We start from the raw sequence: 12,590 nt of genomic DNA on the forward strand, positions 1-12,590 counted from the left end.
CAGAAATTGAACGAAGATTCTTGTAATAGGTCTTTGAACCTGTAGAGAATACCTTTTAGCTAATATGATGAATAGCGCAACCAAAGGAGCAAAACTATTGTTCTTCACCTGAACTATATCACCATATAGACTTATTTAAATCATATAAAACTGTAAATCAGTATGTACCTACTATTGTGTGCCCTTACAGGGTGTCATGACATGAACTGGCCTTTTAATTTGTAACACTTAATTGTGTACATCACAATGCAATATTGAATAAATTACTAAATGACTAAACTTATACGAAACTAATGATCTGGCCGACTAGCCGACTAGTCGGCCGACTAATCGGCCATTCGAGCGCCGATTAGTCGGCTAGTCGGCCAAATCAATAGTCGGTACATCACTAATAATTTGTTAAGGTTTTGTGTAACTCCTGCCACAGAATAAATAACAGTACTAGTAGACCGGGAGATAGTGACACATTTTACTGGGTCATTTGTACCAGTATGGCGGTTCGTCAGGGGTCTAAGTACGTAATGAACGAAATAAAAATGATGGTCATAGCGCTGGTACCGGCGGCCCTACTCTAAAGCACAGAATAAATAATAGTACTAGGTACAGAAGACTCACTCTCTACCAAAACGCGTCTGTCACGATCAGCACAGATATGGCCGCTAGGTGGCGACAGCGCCACGCGCGACTTATGGCAAACCCCAAAATTGATGGACTTTTAGCTACCTGTAGCAGGGGCATTCCACGAGACTGTCGCTTACATAACGCTTTTGCCTTGTATGGCAGCTACCTCAATAAAATACGTGAATCTCGAGAATATACTGCCAATTTGTTAGCCAAGTCATGAAATATTACCTGACCCAATATCGCTTATTCAGCATTTCCAGAAGTATTAGAAGAATTGCGTTATGTAAGCGACAGTCTCGTGGAATGCCCCAGCAAAGCGACGAAATCGCGGAGTGAGCCACGCCTGCCCCTGCGAAGCCGGGGTGGATCGCTAGTGAATCAATAAGGTGCCTAGATTGTATTACATAATATATATGTATTGGTATTACGAGTGTGTAGTTTTTCAATATCCTTACACTATCTACGCCGGGCCTGAAGTATTTAGAACTGATTTCTTTAAGTTCCTTTTCACTTGTATTATGAGTAGACGCGTCTGTAAAAGAAACAACACAATTAAAACTTTAATCACAGAATAAATAATAGTACTACCCAGTGGCGGATTTGCAGTCTTTGCCGCCCTAGGCCCCAGGCCTTGTAGCCGCCCCTTTCTCAGCACCCATCATATTGACTTAATTTTAAGTTATTTCTTGTTATCATCAGCAAATTTTTTGTCACAATTTGCCGCCCCTAATATCTCGCCGCCCTAGGCCCGGGCCTACTGTGCCTTATGGGAAATCCGCCACTGGTACTACCGTTCAGAAGGGACACTTCCTACAAAACCGAAGTTTGACAGCGATTCAGGGACGAATCATGCTATCCCTTTCTGATGTATGGCACTATCCCTTTCGGCTATTTAGGGTTGCAAAATTCAAGTGATCTTATCTGTGGTCGTGCCCTGCAAAAGGCCGTCAAGTGGTGCCAACCCTGTATCTTTAGGTAGTTAAATAAAAGTAAACATGATTTGTACATTTTCGGGTAGTTACAACATTTATTGATTAACCGACAAAATACAAAACCACTTGGATCAGTCACTGAACGTCCTGACTTTAACCTATAGTTCGTTTTTTTTAACATTAGAAAGAACTTGCAAGAAGGTAAGCGATCTTGACATGTCTTTTAATATGCTCTCCCCTCCTCCAACTTTGGAACATTACTCGACAATAATACCCTCAGGCTGGCTGTCGGTCTTCGCCTAGGATCCAACATTGTCTCACCCCATCGCTGCCCCTGCGGAACTTTTGTGGACAGCCTTGGACACCACGGTTTATCGTGTTCTAAAAGTGCCGGCCGCCTATCACGCCATGCCTGCCTTAACGACATCCTCCGTCGGGCCTTCGTCAGCGCCAACGTCCCAGCCATTCTCGAACCACCTGGCCTCGCTCGCGACGATGGCAAGAGGCCCGACGGAATGACCCTTGTGCCCTGGAGTGTGGGACGGGCCCTTATTTGGGACGCAACGTGTGTGGACACCCTGGCACCGTCTCACCTCGGTTCAACATCATTGAGAGCGGGCGCAGCGGCCGCAGCTGCTGAGGCAGCAAAATGCCGCAAATATATAGCTCTCACTGACCGGCATATATTTGCGGCATTTGCAGCCGAAACTCTGGGACCGTGGTGCCCAGGGGCGCATAAACTAGTTCGGCAACTTTCCAAAAAAATATTTGAGGTCACCGGGGATCGTAGGGCTGGCTCGTTCCTCGCCCAACGGATCGGCATAGCCATCCAAAGGGGGAACGCAGCCAGCCTTATGGGAACCCTTCCACAGGGTTCGGACCTGGGTGATCTAGCCTAATATATACATATTCGGCTAGATCACCCACATTATGTGGGTGATCTAGCCACTCCCCCCCCCCTCTAAACGATCACAAGGTTTCTGGATGACCCCTAAGGTCCCTTTTCATAGATCACATTAATCACATATACTCACACGGCCGGCTCCACACGGACTCTCTGATGTTGACGCGCCGCACGCCGCCGCCGCGCTTGCGCTTGCGCCTCGCGCCGATCTTCTGCCGGCTGTCGTTGTTTGACAGCTTTCTGACGGACTTGTGGTACAGGCAACGGGATGATGCGTTTGATATCTGAAATCAATTAATATGATATTTCAAATTTTCTCGTTTTGAACATATAATGGGGTTGGCCGGTGGAAGTTTTTAGCAGATGGCGCCATCATAGCTTGCCCTGTCAAACCCTAGAATTGTGTCATTTTTTTGTTTTTTTAATACCCTGGATGCCAGCCCGCTAAGCCAAAGCTCATCGAAAAAGGGGCAAACTATGATGGCGCCATCTATGCAAACCTTTGACAGTTGCCAACCCCATTATTAACTCACATTTATACAGGGTAACATATAAGTCGTCATCAATAATATCTTTTTCTAACTCCATAAACAACGAGCAATTTAATGCCCCTACTCTTACTAAAATCAGACAGGATTTTTTTTTTGGAAATTTTTTGTCATTTATTTTACTTTTACAAGGGCAATGTGGTATTTAAACAGCTTTGTAATTGCAAAAATTTCTGATTTGGCATTTTTCTGGGACATCAGTTGGCCGCAACCACGGCAAGTGAAACCTGTGTCGACACGCCCGTCGATAAATAAAGATAATAAAATAAATTCGCGATAGACCCGTCTATAAATGTGAGTTAATATTAGTATGGATTTTTAGCCTATGGCCTGTGAAGTTGATGGAACTCACCAGCTCGCACTGCATATCGTCCAGTTCATCCTCCATGATCTCCAGCTCGTCAGTATCCTTGGCTGGCACCAGCAGCAGCTTGGTTTCCGGACAGGCACTGCTCACCACCAGCTGGGAAGACTTGGGAAATATCAGGCGATGGACCGTCCTGTGGAGTTGATGGAACTCACCAGCTCGCACTGCATATCGTCCAACTCGTCTTCCATGATCTCCAGCTCGTCTGTGTCCTTGGCTGGCACTAGCAGCAGCTTGGTTTCTGGACAGGCGCTGCTCACCACCAGCTGGGAAGACTTGGGGAATATCAGGCGATGGACCGTCCTGTGGAGTTGATGGAACTCACCAGCTCGCACTGCATATCGTCCAACTCGTCTTCCATGATCTCCAGCTCGTCTGTGTCCTTGGCTGGCACTAGCAGCAGCTTGGTTTCTGGACAGGCGCTGCTCACCACCAGCTGGGATGATTTCGGGAATATCAGGCGATGGACCGTCCTGTGGAGTTGATGGAACTCACCAGCTCGCACTGCATATCGTCCAGTTCATCTTCCATGATCTCCAACTCATCAGTATCCTTGGCTGGCACCAGCAGCAGCTTGGTTTCTAGACATGCGCTGCTCACCACCAGCTGGGAAGACTTGGGGAATATCAGGCGATGGACCGTCCTGTGGAGTTGATGGAACTCACCAGCTCGCACTGCATATCGTCCAGCTCGTCTTCCATGATCTCCAACTCATCAGTATCCTTGGCTGGCACCAGCAGCAGCTTGGTTTCTGGACAGGCGCTGCTCACCACCAGCTGGGAAGACTTGGGGAATATCAGGCGATGGACTGTTCTGTGGAGTTGATAGAACTCACCAGCTCGCACTGCATATCGTCCAGTTCATCCTGCATGATCTCCAGCTCGTCTGTATCCTTGGCTGGCACCAGCAGCAGCTTGGTTTCTGGCGCTGCTCACCACCAGCTGGGAAGACTTGGGGAATATCAGGCGATGGACCGTCCTATGGAGTTGATGGAACTCACCAGCTCGCACTGCATATCCAGCTCGTCCTCCATGATCTCCAGCTCGTCTGTGTCCTTGGCTGGCACCAGCAGCAGCTTGGTTTCTGGCGCTGCTCACCACCAGCTGAGAAGACTTGGGGAATATCAGGCGATGGACCGTCCTGTGGAGTTGATGGAACTCACCAGCTCGCACTGCATATCGTCCAGTTCATCCTCCATGATCTCCAGCTCGTCAGTATCCTTGGCTGGCACCAGCAGCAGCTTGGTTTCCGGACAAGCGCTGCTCACCACCAGCTGGGAAGACTTGGGGAATATCAGGCGATGGACCGTCCTGTGGCGTTGATGGAACTCACCAGCTCGCACTGCATATCGTCCAGTTCATCCTCCATGATCTCCAGCTCGTCTGTGTCCTTGGCTGGCACCAGCAGCAGCTTGGTTTCTGGACAGGCGCTGCTCACCACCAGCTGGGAAGACTTGGGGAATATCAGGCGATGGACCGTCCTGTGGAGTCCAGAGGAGGAACTTAAGACAATACTTTAGGGCATACTGAAAATTCCTGGACTGGCCACTAGAAGAAATAAGTATATATCAGAATCCAGAAATTTTCAGTATGGCCCACGTATTGAACAAATGAAAGTTGAAGTAAGCTCTTAGCAAATGACTAGAGATGCACCGGATATTCGGTAAGCGATATCTATGTATGCTTGATACATTTTTTTTATGTAATAGTCAGCAAACGAGCAGACGAGCCGCCTGATGGGAAGCGGTCATCGTCGCCTATGGACATAAGCAACACCACAGCAGCCACTTAAGCGTTGCCGACCCTTGGGAACTCTAAATACCCGCTTCTTGAAGAATCCCATGTCGTAGCGCAAAGGAAATACCTCAGGAGGCAAGTCATTCCACATTCTGCACGTTCTGGTTCATTGTTTAAATTTGATTTGTTTTGAGTTTCAGTAAATTTTTGTACCTTTTTAGGTAGGTACATAATAGAAAAATCCGTTAATTCACTAAAATTGTTGTCATTTTCGTTACATTTCGCCGCATTTTTGCCAAACGGCCTAAATTCCTAAACATCTGGTAACCGGGTCCATATTGGGTCGCATAATAATTGATTGTCCTAATGTAATGTTACGCATAAAACTCATTTCGCATAGTTGTTATTGTACTGAAAATATTAGTATTTCTGAAGAATTATAACACAAACCTAACCTAACCTACCATATTCTACACAACCTATTATGCAAAATATTTTCGAAAATACTTTCTGTTTCAGCTGGAGAAAAAATATGCGAAAAAAGTTTTATGCGTAACATTACATTATGACAATCAATTATTATGCGACGAGATAGGATACCCTGGTAACCCTACTGGCGGCCGCATTGCCTTGAGCGAGGCTCGTCTCCACCGACCATCCGACCAAGCTGCTAGGCGCACCAAGCGTCTATTTAAGGTGCAAATATACATTATTATATATTGAATAGGGAATGCAAATCGGTTATTTTTTGTATGGTAATAACCGCGGTTTCGGTTAATAACCTTATTAACCGATTATTTCCATACAAAAAATAACCGAAAATAACCGATTTGCATTCCCTAATATTGAAACAGTAAATATATATAACCTCGGTATGTAGCAAGGCGGTTGGAACACCTCCCTAGTGGCCGCGTCCTGGCAGATGCCGTCCAACAACACTATATCCTCCATCAACTCGTTCACAACGAACACCTGGAACCCACAACAAATATTTAAAAAAACCGGGCAAGTGCGAGTCGGACTCGCGCACGAAGGGTTCCGTACTACAATGCAAAAAAAAACGAAAAAAAAACGGTCACCCATCCAAGTACTGACCACTTCCGACGTTGCTTAACTTTGGTCAAAAATCACGTTTGTTGTATGGGAGCCCCATTTAAATCTTTATTTTATTCTGTTTTTAGTATATTTGTTGTTATAGCGGCAACAGAAATACATCATCTGTGAAAATTTCAACTGTCTAGCTATCACGGTTCGTGAGATACAGCCTGGTGACAGACGGACGGACGGACGGACGGACGGACAGCGAAGTCTTAGTAATAGGGTCCCGTTTTACCCTTTGGGTACGGAACGAAAAGAAGTCCCCAATCCGCATTGGGCTAACGTGGGGACCATAGACTAGGAATCCTCTAGACCGAGTTTAGAGCAATTATTTCATGCAACCGATGATGCCAAAAATGCGGGGGTGCGCGGGACGAGGTGAGCGAAATCCCGTGCCGTAATTGGTCCGTTCAAAGACACGGACGTCACACAAAGACACTTTCGACTCGAACATGGAGTAAAATTACCGTATGCGTGGCAGAGGGGGTAGCGCGACTATGCTAAGTCTGGAGGATGTTTTGTCTGTGGTGGGGACTATAGCCCAGGCTCTCTCGCGCATGAGAGGAGGCCTGTGCCCAGCATTGGGACGTATAAAAACTTAATTATAATATTATTATTATTTATTACTTACTTTGATGACCTTGAGGCAGGGTACGAAGGCGTGCTCTAGCCGCATGCTGATCTTCTCTACGGACCAGTTGTGGTACGCGGGGACCGTTGGCAGCACCATCATGGAGAGTTTGATGCCGATCTCACGCCACATCGCTGCTTCTAAACTAGAGTAGGTAAAATGGAGTATAGTTAATAGTATACTTACTTTGATGACCTTGAGGCAGGGTACGAAGGCGTGCTCTAGCCGCATGCTGATCTTCTCTACAGACCAGTTGTGGTACGCGGGGACCGTTGGCAGCACCATCATGGAGAGTTTGATGCCGATCTCACGCCACATCGCTGCTTCTAAACTAGAGTAGGTAAAATGGAGTATAGTTAATAGTAACACTACTTACTTTGATGACCTTGAGGCAGGGTACGAAGGCGTGCTCTAGCCTCATGCTGATCTTCTCTACGGACCAGTTGTGGTACGCGGGGACCGTTGGCAGCACCATCATGGAGAGTTTGATGCCGATCTCACGCCACATCGCTGCTTCTAAACTAGAGTAGGTAAAATGGAGTATAGTTAATAGTAACACTACTTACTTTGATGACCTTGAGGCAGGGTACGAAGGCGTGCTCTAGCCTCATGCTGATCTTCTCTACGGACCAGTTGTGGTACGCGGGGACCGTTGGCAGCACCATCATGGAGAGTTTGATGCCGATCTCACGCCACATCGCTGCTTCTAAACTAGAGTAGGTAAAATGGAGTATAGTTAATAGTAACACTACTTACTTTGATGACCTTGAGGCAGGGTACGAAGGCGTGCTCTAGCCGCATGCTGATCTTCTCTACGGACCAGTTGTGGTACGCGGGGACCGTTGGCAGCACCATCATGGAGAGTTTGATGCCGATCTCACGCCACATCGCTGCTTCTAAACTAGAGTAGGTAAAATGAAGTATAGTTAATAGTATTTTGTACCGAAAACTACAGACAAGGCGCCTCCGTTTGGTTATATCCCCTAAGGGCTGGCATTCAGGCCTCGTCCGAGACTTGAGTTTTTCCACATTTCCTTTATTTATAAACATAATGGTTACCCCATACTACTACTCCCTAACGACAGACCGCGTGATATAGTACGCTTGTACGGCGGAGTCGCAGCGAACCGTTAAAGTGGTAACACACTATCGCACCGCACCGCGACCTTGATGCGTCGCACCCATAAGTGAGAGCGAGGAAAAATCTGTTTCTCGCTCTCACTTATGGGTGCGACGCTCCAAGGTCGCGGTGCGGTGCGATAGTGTGTTACCACTTTTAAACTAAATATTATATGGCCGGTTGGCGGGTTATTGGGACCCGAAATGATTAAGTAGTAGGTAATTGCGAAATGTTTAAGTAGTAGGATGCTTATTGGGACCCAAGATGTATTTGTAGGTGTATTATTTACCCTATAATAGGATGGGGTGCGAGATTGAAGGCCTCCTTGACGACCGACAGACTGATGTTGTACGCTTGAACTGCTGAGTCACAGCGCACCGTGTAGCTGTATGGCCGGTTGGCCGGTTATTGGGACCCAAAATGTATAAGTAGTAGGCAATAATGCTTATTGGCGCCCAAGATGTATTTGTAGGTGTATTATTTACCCTATAATAGGATGGGGTGCGAGATTAAAGGCCTCCCTGACGACGGACAGACTGATGTTGTACGCTTGAACTGCTGAGTCACAGCGCACCGTGTAGCTGTATGGCCGGTTGGCGGGTTATTGGGACCCAAAATGTATAAGTAGTAGGCAATAATGCTTATTGGCACCCAAGATGTATTTGCAGGTATATTATTTACCCCATAATAGGATGGGGTGCGAGATTGAAGGCCTCCTTGACGACGGACAGAGTTATGTAGTACGCTTGCACGGCGGAGTCACAGCGAACCGTGTAGCTATATGGCCGGTTGGCGGGTTATTAGGACCCAAAATGTATAAGTAGTAGGCAATAATGCTTATTGGCACCCAAGATGTATTTGCAGGTATATTATTTACCCCATAATAGGATGGGGTGCGAGATTGAAGGCCTCCTTGACGACGGACAGAGTTATGTAGTACGCTTGCACGGCGGAGTCACAGCGAACCGTGTAGCTATATGGCCGGTTGGTCAGAACCTGTAAGATAAGATAATCACTTGAATTTTGACAACCCTAAATAGCCGAAAGGGATAGTGCTATATATTAGAAAGGGATAGTAGGATTAGACCCTGAATCGCTGTCAAACTTCGGGTTTGTAGGAAGTGTCCTTTCTGTACGGTAGTACTATTATTTCTTCTGTGACGGAACCCTAAAAAGCATGCTTACCCCAAGTACTCCAACAGCATTCCCAGATACTATATAGTCTTTGCTCGGCTCCCCAAACTTTAAATCAGTCAGGAACTCGTAGTTCGGTATGGCCTCGTCGATGTCATCGTCCGGGGGTATGTAGGAGGCCTCCAGGAGGCCGGAGACCAGGATGTAGAGGCCTTTCGGCTCGTCGCCTGTGATAAAACAGAATAGCTTCCCTCCTTATCTTAATATTACCGAATGTAATACTGAATAAGTTTATTAAGTATTACAGCAAAATGACACGTATTTTTTTTATTTTTCAATAAACGACTTATCTATCTACTTTAGTCCTTAGTTTGAAATCCAAAATACTAGACATAGCTTATCACTCTCTTTATGCATATTTTGCTAACCAGAATTATTGTGATTTCTGAGCGACAAGGAGGTTTACACTCCTACCCTTTTTTGTGTCAAATTAAGGGTTAGAAAGGGCTTAAAAATTGCTTCGCAAACGCGATCTGCCGGCCTAGCCAAGGTTACAATCAATATCGCTTCGACAACGAGAAGCTTTATGTCTCTATCACTCTTCCGTATTAGTGCGAAAGTGACAGTTGCGTTTCGATTGCTACGGACTACTACGGAGCGTAAGCGATTGGCATCTTGGCTACGCGGCCTGATTTGGCAACCTAACGAAGTATCTCGTTCTATTTTCGAAAAGTTAGGCAACGATCTCAGTACCCTTAGTGTAAATTTCATTCGATAGACGTGACGTGACGAACGTGTTAGCGTTAAGTGTCATTTTGTATGGGATTTTGAAATTCCATAACGTCCCGCTTGGCGTTGTTCAAAAATCCCATACAAAAATAGACATAACGCAAACGCGAACGCTCGTCACATTATCGAATGAGATTTACTAGGGGTCCAGATAATCGCTCTATAATTTCAATACGTATTTCATCTGAGTCAACTCAGTACTAAAGTGGTGTAAACTAACCTCTAGAAATAAGAATCTCATTAATATTGTAGTTGATTATTTCCGAGTTCTCTATAAAATAGTCGGCAACTCTCTCGTTCCCCTGTAGCCAGGAAATGGCTCGCAACTGGGTCTGGAAAATAATACATTACTATACAACAAACAATAAAAAACCTTAAAACTAAGCTTATAAATAGAAAATTTGCCCCAAACCGCCGTCTAACGTGCCCAGAAGGCTGGCAACATTGTTGTATGGCAATGCTGGGCTATAACCGCGAAAATCTAAGTTCGCAAATTGCGGGCATCTTTCTCTGTCACATTTATTACGCCTTCATTGGAGTAAAAGAGAAAGATCCCCGCAATTTGCGAATTTCGGCTTTCGCGGTAGCCCCCCTGATCCGCTGTGCTGACCCCCTGACCCCTGACCCGTTTGATTTGAGTCTACTATAGATATGACCTAGCCTTGGTCACCTCGGAGTAATTAACAACGGAGACGCCATGTCTAAAATTTTCGGTACAAAATAGTCTGCCGTTTTTTGCGGGGGAGGGGCACATCAAATGTATAGGTACGTCATGTTAGATAAACGTCAGTCCATACATATGGTTGACCATTGGCCGTCTATTTTCGACAGAGGGGAACGCCTGTTAATGGCGGCTCCATTGTTAATTACTCCGAGTTGGTCACGCGTCAATTACAATTCGTAATATTCATATATACAAATTTACTGATAACATCTCGTATATGTATACCTATTTCTAAAATCGTAAGACGAAAAAATGTTTGAAAACACTGAAGAAAACAATTTGACGCTTCCCAGATCTTGTCCTTATGCTTCATCTGCAATATGGACCTTTTTATCAGGATTTCTATTGGAATTTGAGATGGAAACATCCTTATTACACTTGGAGCATAAGGGGTCATCCATTAATTACATCACACGTTTAGGGGGAGGGAGGGGGTCAAGAAAATGTGACATATTGTGACATGGGGGAGGGGGGAGACACAAACTTTGTGACGTCACTTTAACTTCATCAGTAACCGAAAATTTATTTAAATTATTTTATTCGCTGTACATTGAAACAACAAGTTTTTAAAACGATAATCGTTTTTATTCGTTTAATTTTCTTTCCTAAGCAGTTTTGGGTTATAAAATTACTAATATTTATATCGTCAAAAATATTTTGATAAAATATTAATAATACTTAGGTACTTACTTAATTCGATTTGGCGATTTCGTAGAAAAAATGTGACGTCACACTAGGGGGGAGGGGTTTGCCAAATGTGACCAAGTGTGACAAGGAGGGGGGAGGGGTCAAAAAACCTAGAAATTCGTGTGACGTAATTAATGGATGACCCCTAAGGACCCTTTCACAAAATCCACATTTAGACGACATAAGTTTAGCGATAAAAACGACAAGTTAATAACAATAAAGTATTCCTTTGATTAAACTTTAAATAATCCTACCTCTTCAAGAGAATTACCTCTGGGGATGATGGGGCGACCAGACTGGCTTTGTGGCGGACATATTGCACCTTTTCTTGGATAGCCATCACTAGCAAACGGTATTCCACTTCATCCAGAAACCCTGGAATACAAAGGTGTATCTGGTTGCTGGCCGGATTGGAACGCGTCGCGGGCCAAATCCGGCCCGGGCCAAATGGGCCGGGGCTTGGAGAGCCCTGCTCTAAGGCCCCCCCCACATCTGGCGTCTTTCGAGCGTCGGCGTCTACAATTCTATGGCCGACGTCGAGGCAACGTCGACGCAGCGTCGACGCAACTGCGCAGCGACGTCATTTCCCATAGCGCTGGACCGACGCCGACAGACGCCGACGCTCGAAAGACGCCAGATGTGGGGGGGCCCTAAAGGTAGACTGGCGGCGGCGGCAACCATAGGTTGGAACGCGACACAGCGATCGGACCTGTCGTTCTCACATATGGCTGCCGCCGTCGCCAGTCGCGCAACGTCGTGGCCGAGTCGTAAAGGGCGACATAGTTCGTTTTTTTAGCATTAGAAAGAACTTGCAAGAAAGTAAGCGATCTTGACATGTCTTTTATATGAAAAACGCTTTTTAAAAATCAAAAACTATTACTTATGAAAGCAGAAGAATATAAATGATCGTATTAGATTCATAATTGTTACATATTTGCCGTAACTTATTTTTAAAATGTGTTTGTCAATTAACCACTCACATACTTTTGGTAACTGTAGCTACCAGTGGCCTATTTTATAAAGCTACAATTTACAATTTACAAGCGGAAGTCTCGCTCTATCACATAGGGTTAGAAAGAGACTTCCGCTTGTAAATTGTAACTTGTAGCTTTATAAAATAGGCCACAGCTGTCACCCTTATTTTATTATAATAATAGAGGTCACTGAAAAATATCAAGCTAAGCTAGGCTTACTTCTAATGCTAAAAAAACTAACTAACTATAGACAGATTACGTAACTAATAATACAAAACCTTCTTCCTTCAACAGCGCAGCGTCGATCAGCATGTTGTTGAGA

At 45.3% G+C, this 12,590-nt stretch overlaps 1 protein-coding gene across 1 annotated transcript in view; it reads right to left on the reverse strand.

The window, feature by feature from the left end:
* LOC134674211 (sodium/hydrogen exchanger 10-like) overlaps nt 1-12,590 on the reverse strand; it is a 44,656-nt gene that overhangs the window by 3,077 nt on the left and 28,989 nt on the right. The window contains exons 11-17 of the mRNA XM_063532270.1: nt 11,566-11,669; nt 10,104-10,215; nt 9,146-9,321; nt 8,838-8,956; nt 6,841-7,171; nt 2,591-2,744; nt 1,080-1,156 (exon numbers count right to left, since the gene is read on the reverse strand). Coding sequence (XP_063388340.1) covers nt 1,080-1,156; nt 2,591-2,744; nt 6,841-7,171; nt 8,838-8,956; nt 9,146-9,321; nt 10,104-10,215; nt 11,566-11,669 — 1,073 coding nt within the window. The remainder of the gene's footprint in view (nt 1-1,079; nt 1,157-2,590; nt 2,745-6,840; nt 7,172-8,837; nt 8,957-9,145; nt 9,322-10,103; nt 10,216-11,565; nt 11,670-12,590) is intronic.

This window comes from Cydia fagiglandana, chromosome 19, assembly GCF_963556715.1.
Source record: "Cydia fagiglandana chromosome 19, ilCydFagi1.1, whole genome shotgun sequence".
Classification (NCBI taxonomy): domain Eukaryota; kingdom Metazoa; phylum Arthropoda; class Insecta; order Lepidoptera; family Tortricidae; genus Cydia; species Cydia fagiglandana.